General features: G+C 41.9%; 1 protein-coding gene across 1 annotated transcript in view; it reads left to right on the top strand.

Moving 5' to 3' along the window:
• Positions 1-15,234, top strand: part of CPLANE1 (ciliogenesis and planar polarity effector complex subunit 1) — a 2,360,818-nt gene that overhangs the window by 2,037,384 nt on the left and 308,200 nt on the right. Inside the window, exon 46 of the mRNA XM_086960545.1 lies at positions 5,501-5,675. Within this exon, the coding sequence (XP_086816671.1) occupies positions 5,501-5,675 (175 nt within the window). The remainder of the gene's footprint in view (positions 1-5,500; positions 5,676-15,234) is intronic.

Genomic DNA, 15,234 nt, shown 5'->3' with positions numbered 1-15,234 from the left:
TTAACTCTAAAATTCAACATGACCCTTCTCCATGAAATAGACTACTGGACTAATATCTAGTTCTGTTGGCACGTGTGCCATTTGCAGTTCATATCTTGTCAACTTACTTGTTTATAATAGACCTTTGCAGCGTACACTTAAACTCTGACAAATGTAATATCCTAGCAACAGGCAACATCATGTATTGTGTTCTATTGTATTTTGCTTAAGGAGTTCACACATTTCAAATTAATATGTGCAACGGTTCCAGTGTCCAATAGTACCATAACTAGCCCCATGAAACCAATTGTAGTATCATTCTTCACCAATGAAATAGACTTTCCATTACAAATGTACCTTCTTGGTCTCTTCTAACAAGCGTATTACCTCCTCACTGAACAAACATTGCACTCTTCCTCTTCCTCAAACAGATATTAGTATGTTAAAACAAGAGCAACATTCACCCTAAGCAAATATTAGTTATAGCAAATGTACCAGTCCTTTTATCATACAAATAACACACGTGTAACTAGTGCACTGCCTGTTTTGATCAAATAAATAAAATGCTCCTAGCAAGTCTTCTACCCCTGTTCACAAAAAAACATAGTTCTCATACTAGTTGAACCTTAAAGTATGTGCAAAGATGCTACTTCTATTCACGTATTATTAAAACAGTTAGTACAAATCTTCATGCTTAACTTAAAGGTTTTTCACAGCATCAAAGCTAAATGTGTCTGTGATTTCAGTACTAGTTTAACCCTTGAGTCATCAGAGAAGGAGGTGTCCTATTGATTTTAAGAAATAATCTTTGCCAGATTTGCTTTTCAAGTGGAATGACCCACTGTTATACTTATTAATGTATTGATTTCCTATTGTTTGTGCTAGTTGTTGTTGGAAACGTTTGGTTGGCTTGGGTATGAAACTGGCAACATAAACAAACATTTTGCAAATCCAATACGCCTGGCCTAAATGAGAACTAATGGCTTGCTTTGTTAGTGTCTTTTAGCCATGCTGTACAGAAGCTCGGTTGCTGTACTACATGGCTGGAAGCTTGAAAAAAAAAGCTCAGTGATGCAATTAGCATTGACAACATGGACAACAGCAAACAGAATGAGTTAGGGGGGCTGTGTGGTAAAAGCAGCAACGCAGCCAACAATGGATTTGGGCAAGTAACACCGATGAGGGAAGTTGGGAGTGTGTGTGTGCCAGGGCGTTCAAAGTAGATAGAGAGGGAGAAACACAGAGTGGGGGAAGTACACTGTGGAGTCGGCTGAAAAAGATACACTGGTGTCGTGTCTAAACACAAAGAAAAAAGTTGAAAATAAAAAAATGAGCAGTAATAGGACACACGTGCTGCATTCATGCTCCAGGGGATGGACAAACACTTAAAGGAAGTCTACAGCAGCTGACTAATAAGAATAAAGCAAATGAGTGACAATGAAGCCAACCAATGATAATCAATGGGCAGCCTCTAAGCCCAGTGTTAAAAAGCAGAAGATCGTGCGCTGTCTAGGGACCTAGAAAGCATTTTGGAGAGACAGCACATTCTTCATATTTTCTAGATCATCATCCTGGCCAGAAGTCTCATATATTTGCTTTCTTATGCAGGCTCCCAAATATGCATTACCGTGATGTAAATTGCTATTGCATCCTCTGCCTGCCTGCCCAAGAATCCTACCCTAATCAGAAAGCATTTACTTTATTGACTGAACTCTGTTCTCCTTACTTATCTCACTTAAGGCTGTTTTCTCTGTTATGGTACAACCTCTTGCAGTCTAATTGAGATCGCTTTAGAACATAGCAATGATAGACTGTGTCAATGATGGTGCAAATCCTTGTTATGGTGCTGATGAAGAGCCTACACTAAAGCCTAATTAGTTGTTATGTTTATTTGTACTCCAGATCCATCATCTATATTATTTATCAACAATCAACAATTTGGCATAGTTACTGTCTACAGTAGAAACTTCTATAGGAGGTAATACATAGAGGTCATATAAGGGGAAGTCACAAAGGTTTACATTTGCCATGCATACTAATGGAAAGGTCTTTCTCAATTGTGGCACATAGGTTTCCCTTGCTGCACCATGCATGTCCTTTCTTCAGTATAAATCTTTGGCCTCAGTTTGTAGTTGGTACAATTAAGATCTTGGGGGTTGTGATGAGCCTCCCGTCCTATTCTTTACAAGAGCTTAAATTAAAATATATGTAGTGGGTTTTTGGCCTCTTCGTCTTTTTAGTTATCTGCCAGATTAGATCCTGGCATTTATACTGGGCTGCCTTCCTTTTGGTAGAGTTATGAGTTGGTCTGCCCTCTAGGGTTTCAGGTCAATGATGAGGATTCCTTGATTGGAAACAAAATACAGATAAAGGCTATCAATTAGTCTTCAATAATGTTTGTTGTTTAGACTAAAGTACTTGTAATTTCTAACTGGCAACTGAGCACAACTGGGTATTTGAAGGGAAATAATAGTCAACCGACTAAAATGGTCCTGTCAGTTAGGTTCCTCAAAGTATGTATTGTCAAAACTAAATTGGAGATGGGGCTGCCCATTAAGGGGTCTTACTGGAGCAAGCAAACCTCTGGGCTGCATTTCCAGATATGCAGACCACAGAGCATTGTTTAGGTAACAGAAGTAAAGTCAAAATGAACCTGGTCTACTGAGAATCAGTACAATCAAATATCCTAACTACGTAATTCCATGTAGAATCAGCAACACATGAATGTTCAGCATTTGCTGTTTAAGGGTGGCGAGGATCAATCTTTTTTCACATTTGAGAGTCTTGCTTGAAAGCTGTGATATATTGATCTGTAATGCTAAGCAAAATAGCTGATTTCAGTAGTTGTATTTCATCATGGCTTGGCTATCTTTTCAGGAGCAACTGTATAATATGTACTTACTAAATTCTATCACAGGTATATTATTCATCTACCAATAGTGGACAAAAATGGAACTAAATATGCCTTTTTTTAAGTGTGTTAGGCAATTATCCAAATCAATATAGTACTTGTGTATGTCATATGTCATCAAAAAGAAACAAGTCCCTCAAATTTAAAATCTACTAATTTATGGACAACATCCATCCTGATTTTTCAGTATTGTGTGTTTGATATGCATGATAAATGGTAATCGCATTGAATTAAAGATTTAATTTCAGGGTAACATTCTATTCATTTTTGTGAGGCATTTTCTTGAGGTCGCGGGAGAGTTGGTGGTACGTGGGCAATATACTGTGTACCGTTTACCAATGGCGTCCCACAACATTCATACCACTGCTGTCCAACTGAAAGACTAAACTATTGGAGTTTTGATGTCTTTTGGTATCCTGGCCAAGTGGTTGTATCATACTCTTGGAGGTAGAGGGAGTTGGAAATGCACATATAAACTGACATAGTAAATAATGCACAAGTCCATTCACTGCTTTCTTTTTTAGAAAAAGCCCATAACTTTCAGGACAAGTTAGTAAAATAGTTTGCTTCAAATTAAGATTGACCCAAAAAATATAGAAATTGCTAACACCTTCTGTGGCTGAGATATGATCCCTAATGTCAGTATTACCATGTAACTAATGTTCTCCTGTGGGGCTTCAGAGATTTTCGAGAGTGCTCATATCCTTTTTCTTATATGAAAGCCAGCCCTGGGTGCACTACAGGATACCATTAGTAGACTCGATTGACAGCATCATATTTTTAAGAATCCAAAGGCCAAATATATATATCTCAAAACTCTGTAACTACAAATATCCATCACCATAACTAGGACCTACCTTCTAATGTCACTGGGGCTTGCCAATCCACTGGTGCCCATTTAAGGATATACTCCAAATGTCTGCTGGAGTCCAACAACCAGTTTAGGTACTAACCTATTGTCTTAGTTTTCAAAAAGAGCAAATAAACTAGTGAGCATGTATTCACTAGGTCGGTCCTAGGATGATATTTTGCTTTAAGTGCCTGTATCTAATAGTGTTGACACGGGACATGGGGCACACAAGAAAGTCACTGAATTGACGAGGACCAGAGTCCCCAGTACGACCAGTACGTGCAATATGTATTATGCTCAGAATCAATTCTACATCGGCTCCCATTGCCAAGGAGGCCACAACACCAAAACTGAAGATGGTCCATTTTCATTCAGGACTGAAGCATGGGAAACCTGTTCTGGGCAGTGGAATGTCATGGATGCCTCCCCCACATGCCAGCTACTATATGTGTCGGAGAGAAGGAATTCAGGGGCATACCTGGAGGGCATGCATATCTGAGATGGGCACAGCCAGTATACGCAAAACAACCATCTGGTATGGACTGCACAAACATGGAGTCCAAATGGATCCTAATAGTCTCTATTCCACCTGTGAGCCACACATACCCTACACACAGGGCTAATGGTCGCTGTGCGCCTGAGTATGTTTGTATTTATGTGGTTTGAGTCTTTACGCTAATATAATATGCACACTGACGCACCCCACATAAACACAGAATCAAAGTCTGCACCAACTTCACTGCACATTGCAGACCAATCCTCTGTAATGCCGTCAGTCACACATCGACAATTAGTGCTGGTGCAGTCATCTATAATACTGCCTAAGGGATTCCAGTTTTGATGACTCAATAGATCTTTTTGATGCGGTCTGCAGGTTCGTAGCTCCCTTGTAGGTTTAAAGAACACCTCCATTGGATTATAATTACACTGCCAATGCCTGCATAGCCTGTGTTGAGGGGGCAGTGACCAACCTCCACAGTTCTGAGGTTGAGTTTGTGTGTACTCTCTCTCATGTCAGCAAAATGATCTGGAGTGAACGCATTGGGCGTGCATGACTGCTGAGCTCATAATAGGGGAAAACATGGGTTGTCCAGCAACGGTTACAGTTTAGGACAGCACAGCTTTACTAAGCCATGCTGAGGACTTTTGTACCAATAGGCCTTAGATTTTTGATGTAACTGTATACACAATATGACGTATACGTAGAGAACTGGAAGGCAGAAGAAGGTTAAAAAAAAACCTTAAGCCCTATCTATTGTGTTTACTTGTTTTGTAATGATTAACCATTAACCCCCAAAATGTGGTAATTAGCAAATGACATGATTTCAGCCAGGCCACGCGTGAAAAGCTGCCTGTGATCTTGTGGGACTTTGAATTCTTTTCAGTGACTGAAAGTCATTTGTTCATGTTAATGAAAATAGAGGGTCGACCCAGATTCAAACACCCAATGCACAAAACATACAGTTAATCCTAAATCATTTGTTCAAAATGATGGTCCCAATTTTTGTTTTTTGCAATACTTTTTTCTCGCCATCCATCTATTGCACAATTCTATGTTCCTGTTTAGATTGACAGAACTCTGTGGCTCACCCATTAGTTACTTTCTGTAGAAATTCCAATACATACTCAATTTTCTACCCATATAAATCTTTTTTCTAGGTTACATGGCCACACTCGCCCCTTGCTAAATGGTTAACAGGTGTTGCTAGGTCCTGAAGCCTAAAGAGCATGTGGTAAGCAAATGTGTTTGTTTTATGCAGAGCGAGTGATGCCAAGGTTAATTCTGCTAGACTTACTAAGAAACTGGAGAGTAAGAGGCAAGAGATCCGGGAATGGATGAAGATAAAACAAAAGGAAAGACTGGCAGAGCACAGAAAAAAGCGAGGAGAACTGCGGGAGCTGGAGCATGACCCTTTTAGGCTTCAAAAAGATTTGGTATGGTTATAACTGATATATGTTGTCCTGTGCACTTTTTCATTGTAAGTGTGGGGGGAGGGGGATGGGAATTCATATTGAAAATAATGGGGAGAATATATTTGATGAAAATGTTATGCAGTACCTCTTGTTTTTTAATGTCTGTTCCTCTAAAAATTAATTTAACTTAGGAGTGAAATAAACTTTACATTTTTGATTTTTGGAATAGCACTATAAAGAACTAACCCCATGATCTTTGCATTAGTAGTAGTCTTTTATGGTGTGTGTTTATGACTAACACTTGTGATGAGTCTTTATTAAAAAAACTTTTATTGAAAAATCATCCCTTTATGAAGCAATATCTTATACAAAATGCAGCTGGCTAACCCTGCTCTTTCTCTTGGATCACATTTTAGAAGCGCTAATCAGGCCACTGTCTGCTGCAGGTACAGGTGTGCATTTCCATAAATCTTTGTATACATACATCTTTGGGGTCATTTATTTATTGATGGTATCATTGGGAATAATATTTTGGTAGATTTTTACATACCAAATTTCTCTTGGGTCAAAAGAAGCTGCTCTGTTTTGATATATAATAGAACAGTCATGGCAGCTATCAATCAAAAGAAGCCGTCCAGCTACAATGATTTTCTAACACAATTTGATTTCTATTTGGCCTTTCTGTACACTTCACAACTTTGATATCACATGTCTCAGCATGTTCTTTTCAATTGCTTGATGACATTTGCTTATTTATGTTTCCACCAGCTGTCACCTTAAAATATTTACTTATTTGTAGCAAAAATATATAGTGCTTTTTGTTTGACCTGTGGTGATTGCACCATAAATCAGTTCATCTTTAAAAACATCTTTCTCAGTTTCTTTTGCAGGCTTACAACTTTTTATGTCAAACGCTTGTGGATGAATTTTATTCTTCCAATAAGTCTAAGTGTCGCTGCTCAGTTAACTCTGGCATATTGGCAATATAAGCAAAAGAGAGCAGTGATGTTTCAGTAGATTACCTTTTTGATCCTTTTCATATCATTATGAGCCCTGTCAGTACGCGGTAGTTTTCCCTTTTCTGCTGAGGATGCACTCAACACGCTTGTATTTTTGATAACTATCCTCCAAAACTTTATATGCCGGTTTCAAATAACCACTACAGGAATAGCTCACATGTCTAGTGTTTCTCGTGACATTAAATATGTATTAAGATGTCATAAAGATTGAAACTGCCCTGAACTGCAGTAGGATGACCCATTTTGCCAGACTTTTCTCCTCCTGTTTTTATTAAATACCCCTGAAACTTAAAATAATTCTCAGATGCCTTCTTCCACAAGCGCCTTCTACTGACCCAAGTGCTTCTCTGCAAGGATGAGAAGCACAGAACTAGCTATTTGGGGTTTTTTCAGCTCTTTTGCAAGGACAGAGTTTTTGTACATACAGTAGATTTCCTTTAAGGAAAAAACACTAATCCTAGAAATAATTTGTCAAAAGTTTCCTCAAGCATGACATTTAAATGCATGGCTGGATCGTCTCATTTGAGATAGATCTAGTTTTTGCCCTAGCCACATTACTTTGTCTGTTTTCTAAAACTTACGTTTTTTTAGTATCTTGTTTAGGATCATAGTTTTGTTCTGGTATACTACACATTCACATCAGCCATTGAAGAGTCTTTTTCTTTGTCTATGGAGCAAGAAATGTAGCACTTATTACCAGTTTTCAATAGTCATTCTCTAAAGACATTGTTAGGTTAAAGCATATTATATGATCACATAAGTTTTGAGCCCAGTCTGATACTCCTTCCTACCAGCGCCTTTAACAAAAACGTGAAAGTTCTTCACAAGTGAATCTACAGGAACAGTTGCTCCAAAGAACGTATGTATGTGAGGCATTCCAAAAAGAATATTGAAAGTGGAGATCTGTCCAACAAGTCTTTTTCGTTCCTCTAAGGTGATACAAAAAGGTTCAGTTCATTGACTAATGCATTCTGGCTTTGGTAATGGAATGTATTCGATTTTTTTGCAATGGAATGCATTCTGGAATTGACAATGGCGAAATTTATTTGTAGACATAGTTTAGACATAAGAGAATTGGCAAGAGAGCTACACAAACTGTGGAGCTGATACTACAGCATCCGCAGTTTGTGTAGTTGTAAGGTACAGCGTTAGGAATCCAACCTAGGCCATAACACCCCAAGTCAATATCCCACAACCCGGTAAGTACTATGGTGCAGAGACAGCACATACAGTATTGTTGTTCATTTCTTATTACTGGCTGTGTGGTTGCTTAAATCACCTTGGCCAAGCTGCGGAGACCATATATCCTTCTTGCTGCCAGGTGGAGAGTATCATAGTCTGTGAAGGACTCAGGAGTAGCCAAGTCATTCAAAAGACCACACCGCAAACAATCTGGATTGTCTTACACTTACCTAAAGAAAATGTTTCTGGAGAGGAGAAGTGGTAGGAGTGTAAAAACAATGACAAAAAAGATTAAGAGGGGTTTTCACCCCATAGTTCTGTTTGAAAGGTACATCTGTGACCTTTACATTACTAACTCTCCATTAATCCAACATAGGTTAGACAGACCTACTGCCCTTTCCCATACAGAGAGAAAGAAGGGGAGGAGACTCGACTGAAGATTGTGTTTCAAATATCGCTGCCCGGTCCTTTGCACAGAAAGAATTATAATAAGTTATGTGATGCTGCTGAGATTATGTGTGGTCAAATTGTCTATAATAAGGGAAGACAAACTATCTTTAATTTATCATGCATGAACAGCAAAAAAGCTCGTTCAGAATGTTTTCTTTTTATTTTCTGCCATGCTAAACTTGCAAGCCTGCCTCTGGAGGATAGAGCTCCATATAACAGTATGCAATTGCATTCTCATGACTTCACATTGTGTGGCGCTGCCACACAACTTGCACTCGAAAATGTGTAGTGCTTTATCTTTCAGATTTCCAGAAAGTGCAGACAGATATGTTCTATGCTTCCTCTTTGGAAATGTGCAAGGAGATAAGTAATTGCCATGTGTTTGAGGGTGAAACCCAACAACGGACTCCTAGGCTGCTACTCATCCTCAGGCATCGGGAATATGTAGACATTTGTGTCTTCGAATACCTGGCACTCGGAAGCACCCTTACCCTACCTAATTCTAAAGGAGAGGTGGACACACATCTCCTTCGCAGGATGTCCTTTGTTCAGCTTCCCTTGCCCGAGTGAGACTCATCAGCAGGGGGGCAGAACAGTGTCTGGAGTCGGCAGCGGTGCGGGTTGGCAGGCAGACCCTGTAAGTCCACACAGGTAGGTATTGGGGGGTACTCGAAGGAGCCCCCCAGTACATTTTAACACTGGTGTAGGTGCATGATTCCAACATTATTTATACCAAACATGACCATGTTTGAGGTAGCCATTATGTAGCTGGATATCTCGACTTGCCAGCATCCACTACATACCCTAAAATGGCTGCCCTACACTTACCCCAGAGCATTGACTCTGGGGTTTGTAGGGCTGCCCCTGATTGTGCAAGAGTACCATGACACTTAGAACCATGCAACCTGCCCATTGTACTGAAGGTCATACCTTAGGGGTGACTTATAGGTTTAATGTGCATGACTGGGATACAAGGTAAGCCCTATATCCGAAGTGGGAGATGCATGCACCATTTCATGCAGACTGCGATGGCAGCTCTGCAGACACAGTTTGCATGGGCTCCCATGGTTAGCACAATACATGCTGCAGCCCATGGGTACCTTAGAACTATAGACTTACAGTAGTACACCAGTATGCCAATTGTGGGGTGTACCAAGTGCTTACCAGGAAATTTAGAGGAGATTGCACTGCCAGTGGGGTCCTAGTTAGGAGGATGCCAGTGAACTACAATAACAAGCATTGGAATAGCCAATAGGTCTTCCTTTTGGGACCTTATAATTATTTAGTTATGCAGCATTTAAATGTCCTCCATCTTTGTTTCTGACCACCCAGGGAGAAAGCAGGGGCATTCCACCTCAGTAGTCAGACACAATGCCGAAATTGTTAAGAGCTCACGCAGCCCGTGGAAAGCGCTCGAATAAACGAAAATTCATTCAGTGTCAACAATTTGAACCGCAAGTGTGCATGTATTTGGAATTTGGATCATTCTTGAGTGATCAACATGCAAAAATACTCATTGACCTCCCTGATGAGTGGGAACGGGTCCTTTTGGGTCACATCATTGAGCTTCACGGGGGAAGGGTCTGTGTCCTTTTCTGTATCTACAAACCACTTGGATGTTGGGACACAAACCTGCTAGGGAGACACCCCCAGACCCTGAAATAATGCTAAAATATCCCAGAGGGATCCAGTGCTAACATATTGCTGGATTCACAAAGATGTTGGCGCTTCAAAGGTCATCTTCAAGGCGCAGCACCCGCTGCTGACACCTGATGTGACCTGCAGGCCAGCGTGGCTCCCCCAGAGATGCATAAATGTAAGATGCTGGACTGAGTAAAAATAACCGATTGTTTACAGTGCTTAGAAGACGGCTATATTAAGCGCTATGCAAAGAGCTAACACGCTCATTCCACGTGGCACACACTACAGGGGCTAGACTGTTGGGAGTTGCCGTTAGGCTGCTGGGGCGACTGTAGAGCTGTGGGCGGCTGTGGAGATGGCTCCTGAGCAGCAAAGCGAGCGTCGCTCCCTGATTGTTGGACTCTGGTGCATCCAGCATTTGTGCCATTGTCGGGGCCAGAGTGTGCAGGCTGGCATTGTAAAAAGCCTTGCGGCTTGTCTGTTCCCCTGGGAGACGACTTGGAGGCAAGCTTTTTTTTGCTGAGAACAGAGGGAGGAGGGAGGGGTCTTGAGACCCTGCAGCAGGGTTTCTATGTCTTGCAGAAGGTTGGCCAGCTTGTTTAAGATCTGAGAACACGGACAGGCGCTCCACTTGTTGGAGGGTCAGCCAGTTCAGCCGCTAATTGTGTCTGTATGATTGCTGTAGTTGTCGTAAAAGCTAGCGCTGGATGGAGTCCCTCCTGTCGAGGTGCTGCGACTGGAGACTCTGGCTGCTCTAAACTGCGATCACGCGCCGTGAGGTGGAAATGTACGGCGCCAGGTCGGCTCAATGTTCTGTCTGCTGTGCAGTCTGGAGTTGGTTGCATAGGGGTGTTCCCTATGCTATGCCAACATTGAAAGCATTTTTGAAAGCATACATTGTGAGAAACGGAATCAGCGTCAGGAAAGGGGAAAGAAGAAGAGAAGAAGCGAAAAGATGCGGGCTAAATAAATACTGGGACGTGAAACTATGAATACACCCTAGTCATCAAAGAAAGAAAACTCACGGACAAAGAAAGTATGAAAAACAGGTCAAGAAACAAGCAAGGGGACACAGATTGAGAACAGGCAGTTTAAAGAGAAGGAAAAAACTAGAGATGAAAGAAGGAGAGAAGAGTGCTACAAAGGAGTAGTAGTAGAGAATCAAATAATTAAAGAGAGAAAGGGACGAATCCCAGGGAATTAAAGAGCAAAAAAGCCTGACGGGTGGAAAGCAAACAAGACCCGTGAGGCGGAGCGAGGCGCGCACACTTGGGAGAGTGAGAGGAAAGCCAGATGGCGCCTCTGCTTGTGCCTGTACGAGTAACCGCAAGCAGTATGCCGTACAAAAAGCTGTGGTAGGCTTTTTAAAGCTCACACACTAAATGTCTCGCCAGGGCAGCGTATGCGCTGGCTCAGGCGAGACCTAAAAACCACACCAACACCAGGCAAAAAGTGGGCGTGTCAATGGCAGAAATATCCTACTTTCCTTCAGTGTTACACTTAAATCTTTTATAGTTCACAAAGTAAAAACATTTGAAGCAACCCAAATACTGACCATTTGTCAAAAGTATCTACTATGAACATTTTGTGTATAAGCCTTTTAATTTCTCTCCTAAAATGCAAACTTCTGATTCATTTTAACTCTGCTATTGCAGTTGTTTTTGCTAACAGGCCCTCCTCCCAGCTTCCATATTGTTTTAACCAAAGATACTGCTTTCGTACTGAATTTTCTTTCTAGTATAGCAATGCACACATAGTTGCCCAACTATACCAAAACTTTGCCCAAACTATAAGTGAGGCGTATAGGTTCTGTCAGTGCCTGTGCCTGTTTTTATTTGTCAAATGCACTTTGTTGCCAAGTCTCTGGAACCACCTCAAAGGTAAATGGTAACAAAGATGTCCTATCAATCCTTCCAGTGTGCTACTTTCACCAATGCTTTCTATGGCTCCTTATGTGCTGCACAAAAGTTTGTGATAGTCCGTCTTTCTATCCAGAAACCTAAGCAGACTTCTACTGCCCAATTGTTTACAACACTCCCTATTATTACTCTGCGGTTCCTGATCTATTTTTTTTAGCACTGGCATTAAATTTTATACGTAAACCTCAGCAGTCTTTTGAAAGACACAATATTCATTATTTTATAACCCTATGGTACTTCATTGCAAATTATGCCACATAAAGTGTCTTAGTTGTTTTTACACCAGGAAGACAGCGTATTACTTTGACTCCTGTCACAGATTGCAGGAAACCCACCTCGCTAAGTAGTGCACCACAATGGGGTACACCGTGCAGAGAGGTCGAGGAGACCCTTATTGGTTTATAGAGGCAAAGTAGATAGTGCTAATGCTCTATTTAGTGGTAGTGTGGGCAAGTTGTTAGGCTTATCAGAGGGTAGTGCTGAGCATTTGTTGCAGGGAAGTGGCCCTCAGCCTGTCATTGCTTATCATTTCTGACAAGGGCTGTGATAGAGAATAGCTAAACTGCTATTTCTCGCTGAGAAATGGATGTTGTGCCATCCATCTTAAGAAACTCGATTTATAGGCTGGCTATTTACGGCTTCTGTTAAATTTGAGCATAGAGCTTAGAAGTAGTGATAGGCTGTTAGGATGATAGGAATGTACTTATCATTTTTACTGTTCCTATTGAATTCTCTGGCCATGACTTTCATTTCTGTAGTTATTTTTCCATTCAATGGGGTTTCCATTCATATTTTATGCACTAGATTTGGGTTTTAAGAAATAAGCATTTTAAAGTTTTACATGTGTATCTCAGTGCTATTTTGAGTCTTTTATTCATTAATGAAAGAGGGTTGGCGTTCTGCTGTGTCCCTTAACTCATCTAGACGGACTAATCTTGACCAGAAAATACTATTCGCACAATATTACTTTGTAGGTTGTGTATCGATCGTAGTTCAACTGTACTTCTAATGCATGTTGGTACATTGAAATAAGTTCTTACACCACAGGGTTAGAAATCTGAACCCAGCGTCTGTGGTGGTCCCCCTGATTGTGGCAGCAGCAGCATTTTAATTTGTTGGGTTTGCTGTTTGTATTGTTTTAGTATGCCATAAAGATGGATTTAGGCCCAGATCTCTGTACTGGGGTGAATGTATGACATTGTTCTGCATTCTGTCCATCAACTGTGGTTTTTGCATAACGATACAGTGCAGTTTACTAATCCACAAAGCACAATCTTTTGTTTTACTCTGCTGTCATGTTGTTTGTAGGAAGCTTGCTCAGTATATAGTGTCCACCTATGGTGAGGCACTGTGCGCGGAGTCCAGGCAACCCTTGGTGATAGTGTTTAGGTCCCTGATAACCAAAGCTCTCGAGGGGTAGCTGTGGAGAGGCATTTGTTGTACTCACAGAGGCAATAAATGATACATACACTAATTGAATGTAGTAGAGACCAAATTAGAAAAATTGTTCGTTTTATATAAATATTTAGACTAAGGACTTCGGGTACAAGGTAAATACTTTTCGCAATACGAGAAAATCCCAGTAAATGCAACAGAGTTGTGCACAATTACGCACAGTGCATTTCTTATGGGAGGAAAAAGGCAAATGGAAATGTAATGCAATACAGTTACTTTTCGTGGTTTACCTTTTGGAATCGGAAGGTTCCCAGGCCAATTTCTTGTGAGCTTCCTGGATTTCTCAGACAACACGAGGATTTTGTAGCTGGTGCACTACGAAGGAAGGGGGCCGTCTGTAAAAGCAAAGTGGGACTTGTAGGCAAATCCGAGGGCTCTCAAGGGAGAGTAGATGTTGCAAGGGCTCTAGGGCCAGGGAGCCCAGCTGGTTCAAAGATGGCCAGGCAGGCTAGGTGCAGTTAAAATGGGCAGCTGGGCAAAGGTGCGCAAAGAGACGTCTCGTGGTCAGGGGCTGGCTGGAGCTGCTAACACTTCTGAGGGGGTTCCCCAGAGTGCTGATGTACTTCATTGGGTGCTGGCTTGTTGTAAAGCTGGAGTCCATCTGGACTCTGTTTTGTAGGTTTTTGCAGCAGTGGGTCTTGTACCCCGGGTATTCGTGCCTTTCAGCTCTGGTGAGTTTGGTGCCTCAAAACCTGGTGCAATGGCCAAGCTGACCCTCCAGAGCAAGGGTACCTTTCACTGGTACTCTGACTTTTATTCCAGGGAGGGAGCTGGACAATGATGGACTGGACTACTCTTTATTTTTTTTTTAGACCTGCGGGTGCAATGAGATACATCTGCTACCTCAAGGGAGTTCCTTGGCAATTTACGAAGTGCTGAAGACCCTCCGGGGTTTGTGGAGGCTACACAGTGACGAGATGAGCTGCTTGATGGTGATTGCCGAGTTCTGTGGTAGGAGGAGTTTGCTCCCAAAGTCCACCACAAGGTCTCCAGTTCTCAACCCAACAGCGTTTCTTCATTCTTCGTTGTCTTGTGTCCATGAATACTAGTTTCAGGGTCTGGGAATGCCCCCTAAATATTAAATCTAGGGGTGTTAACATTGGAGTGACAGGTAGTGGCCAATGGCGGGGGGCACACCTCCTATTCTTTCTTCATTTTCCCACCTGTCTTCCTGCCAAAAAGGGGTGAGGACAGGAGGGGGGGGCTGCTCCTATCAAGAGAGGCTGGGGTCGGGTTGCCAATGTGGCAAGGCCTTTGAAGCTTCCTGCCACGGGTGGCTCTTCCTGACCGTGAAGGGAGGTGTGATGAACACTTCCACCCAGGCAGGCATTGTTCTCGACCTCTGAGTGTACAGGCACTCACCCCATAAGGTCAGAACTCTGTCTGGTGAGGACAGGCTAGCTGAGACCAGTCAGTGACCGCACTAAGAGTTGGTAGGTTTCAATCAAACCCTATAAGGGGTTGTCTGTGTGCAATTAGTGATACATCTGACACTGAAATCAATGCAGGTTTATTAAGACGATATGTTTGGTATCAAACATCCTATAATGCAGTGAAGCCATCGTGTAGCTGGAGAACTCGTAATGACGAGTGTCCAGCCCATGTACACTCTATAGCTTGCCTGTTCACTTACAATATCCAAGAATTAACATGGACATTGCAGGGGCATATCTGCTCAGGCTGCTATGTTCTCACAGGAGATATAGTGCGCCCTGTCTTGTGACTTAAAGGCCTGCTAGAGGGGTGTCTTACCTATAGCCCATGCATTGTCTGTGGGCATTGCACACCGTGCTGTGTGCCATGTTGACTTTTTGGTTTTGTCTGCACCAAGGCACACAGTCTGCAATGGCAGTGTGCTTGACCTTGGTGAGTGAATCCTAGGGTGTCACAATGGGTGCTGCTTCTCTTGGGATC

The sequence above is a fragment of the Lissotriton vulgaris genome, chromosome 3_1 (genome assembly GCF_964263255.1).
Source record: "Lissotriton vulgaris chromosome 3_1, aLisVul1.2, whole genome shotgun sequence".
In the NCBI taxonomy this organism is placed as follows: Eukaryota; Metazoa; Chordata; class Amphibia; order Caudata; family Salamandridae; genus Lissotriton; species Lissotriton vulgaris.
The sequence above is the reverse complement of the archived record's forward strand: the minus strand, read 5'-3'. Positions and strand labels throughout refer to the sequence as shown.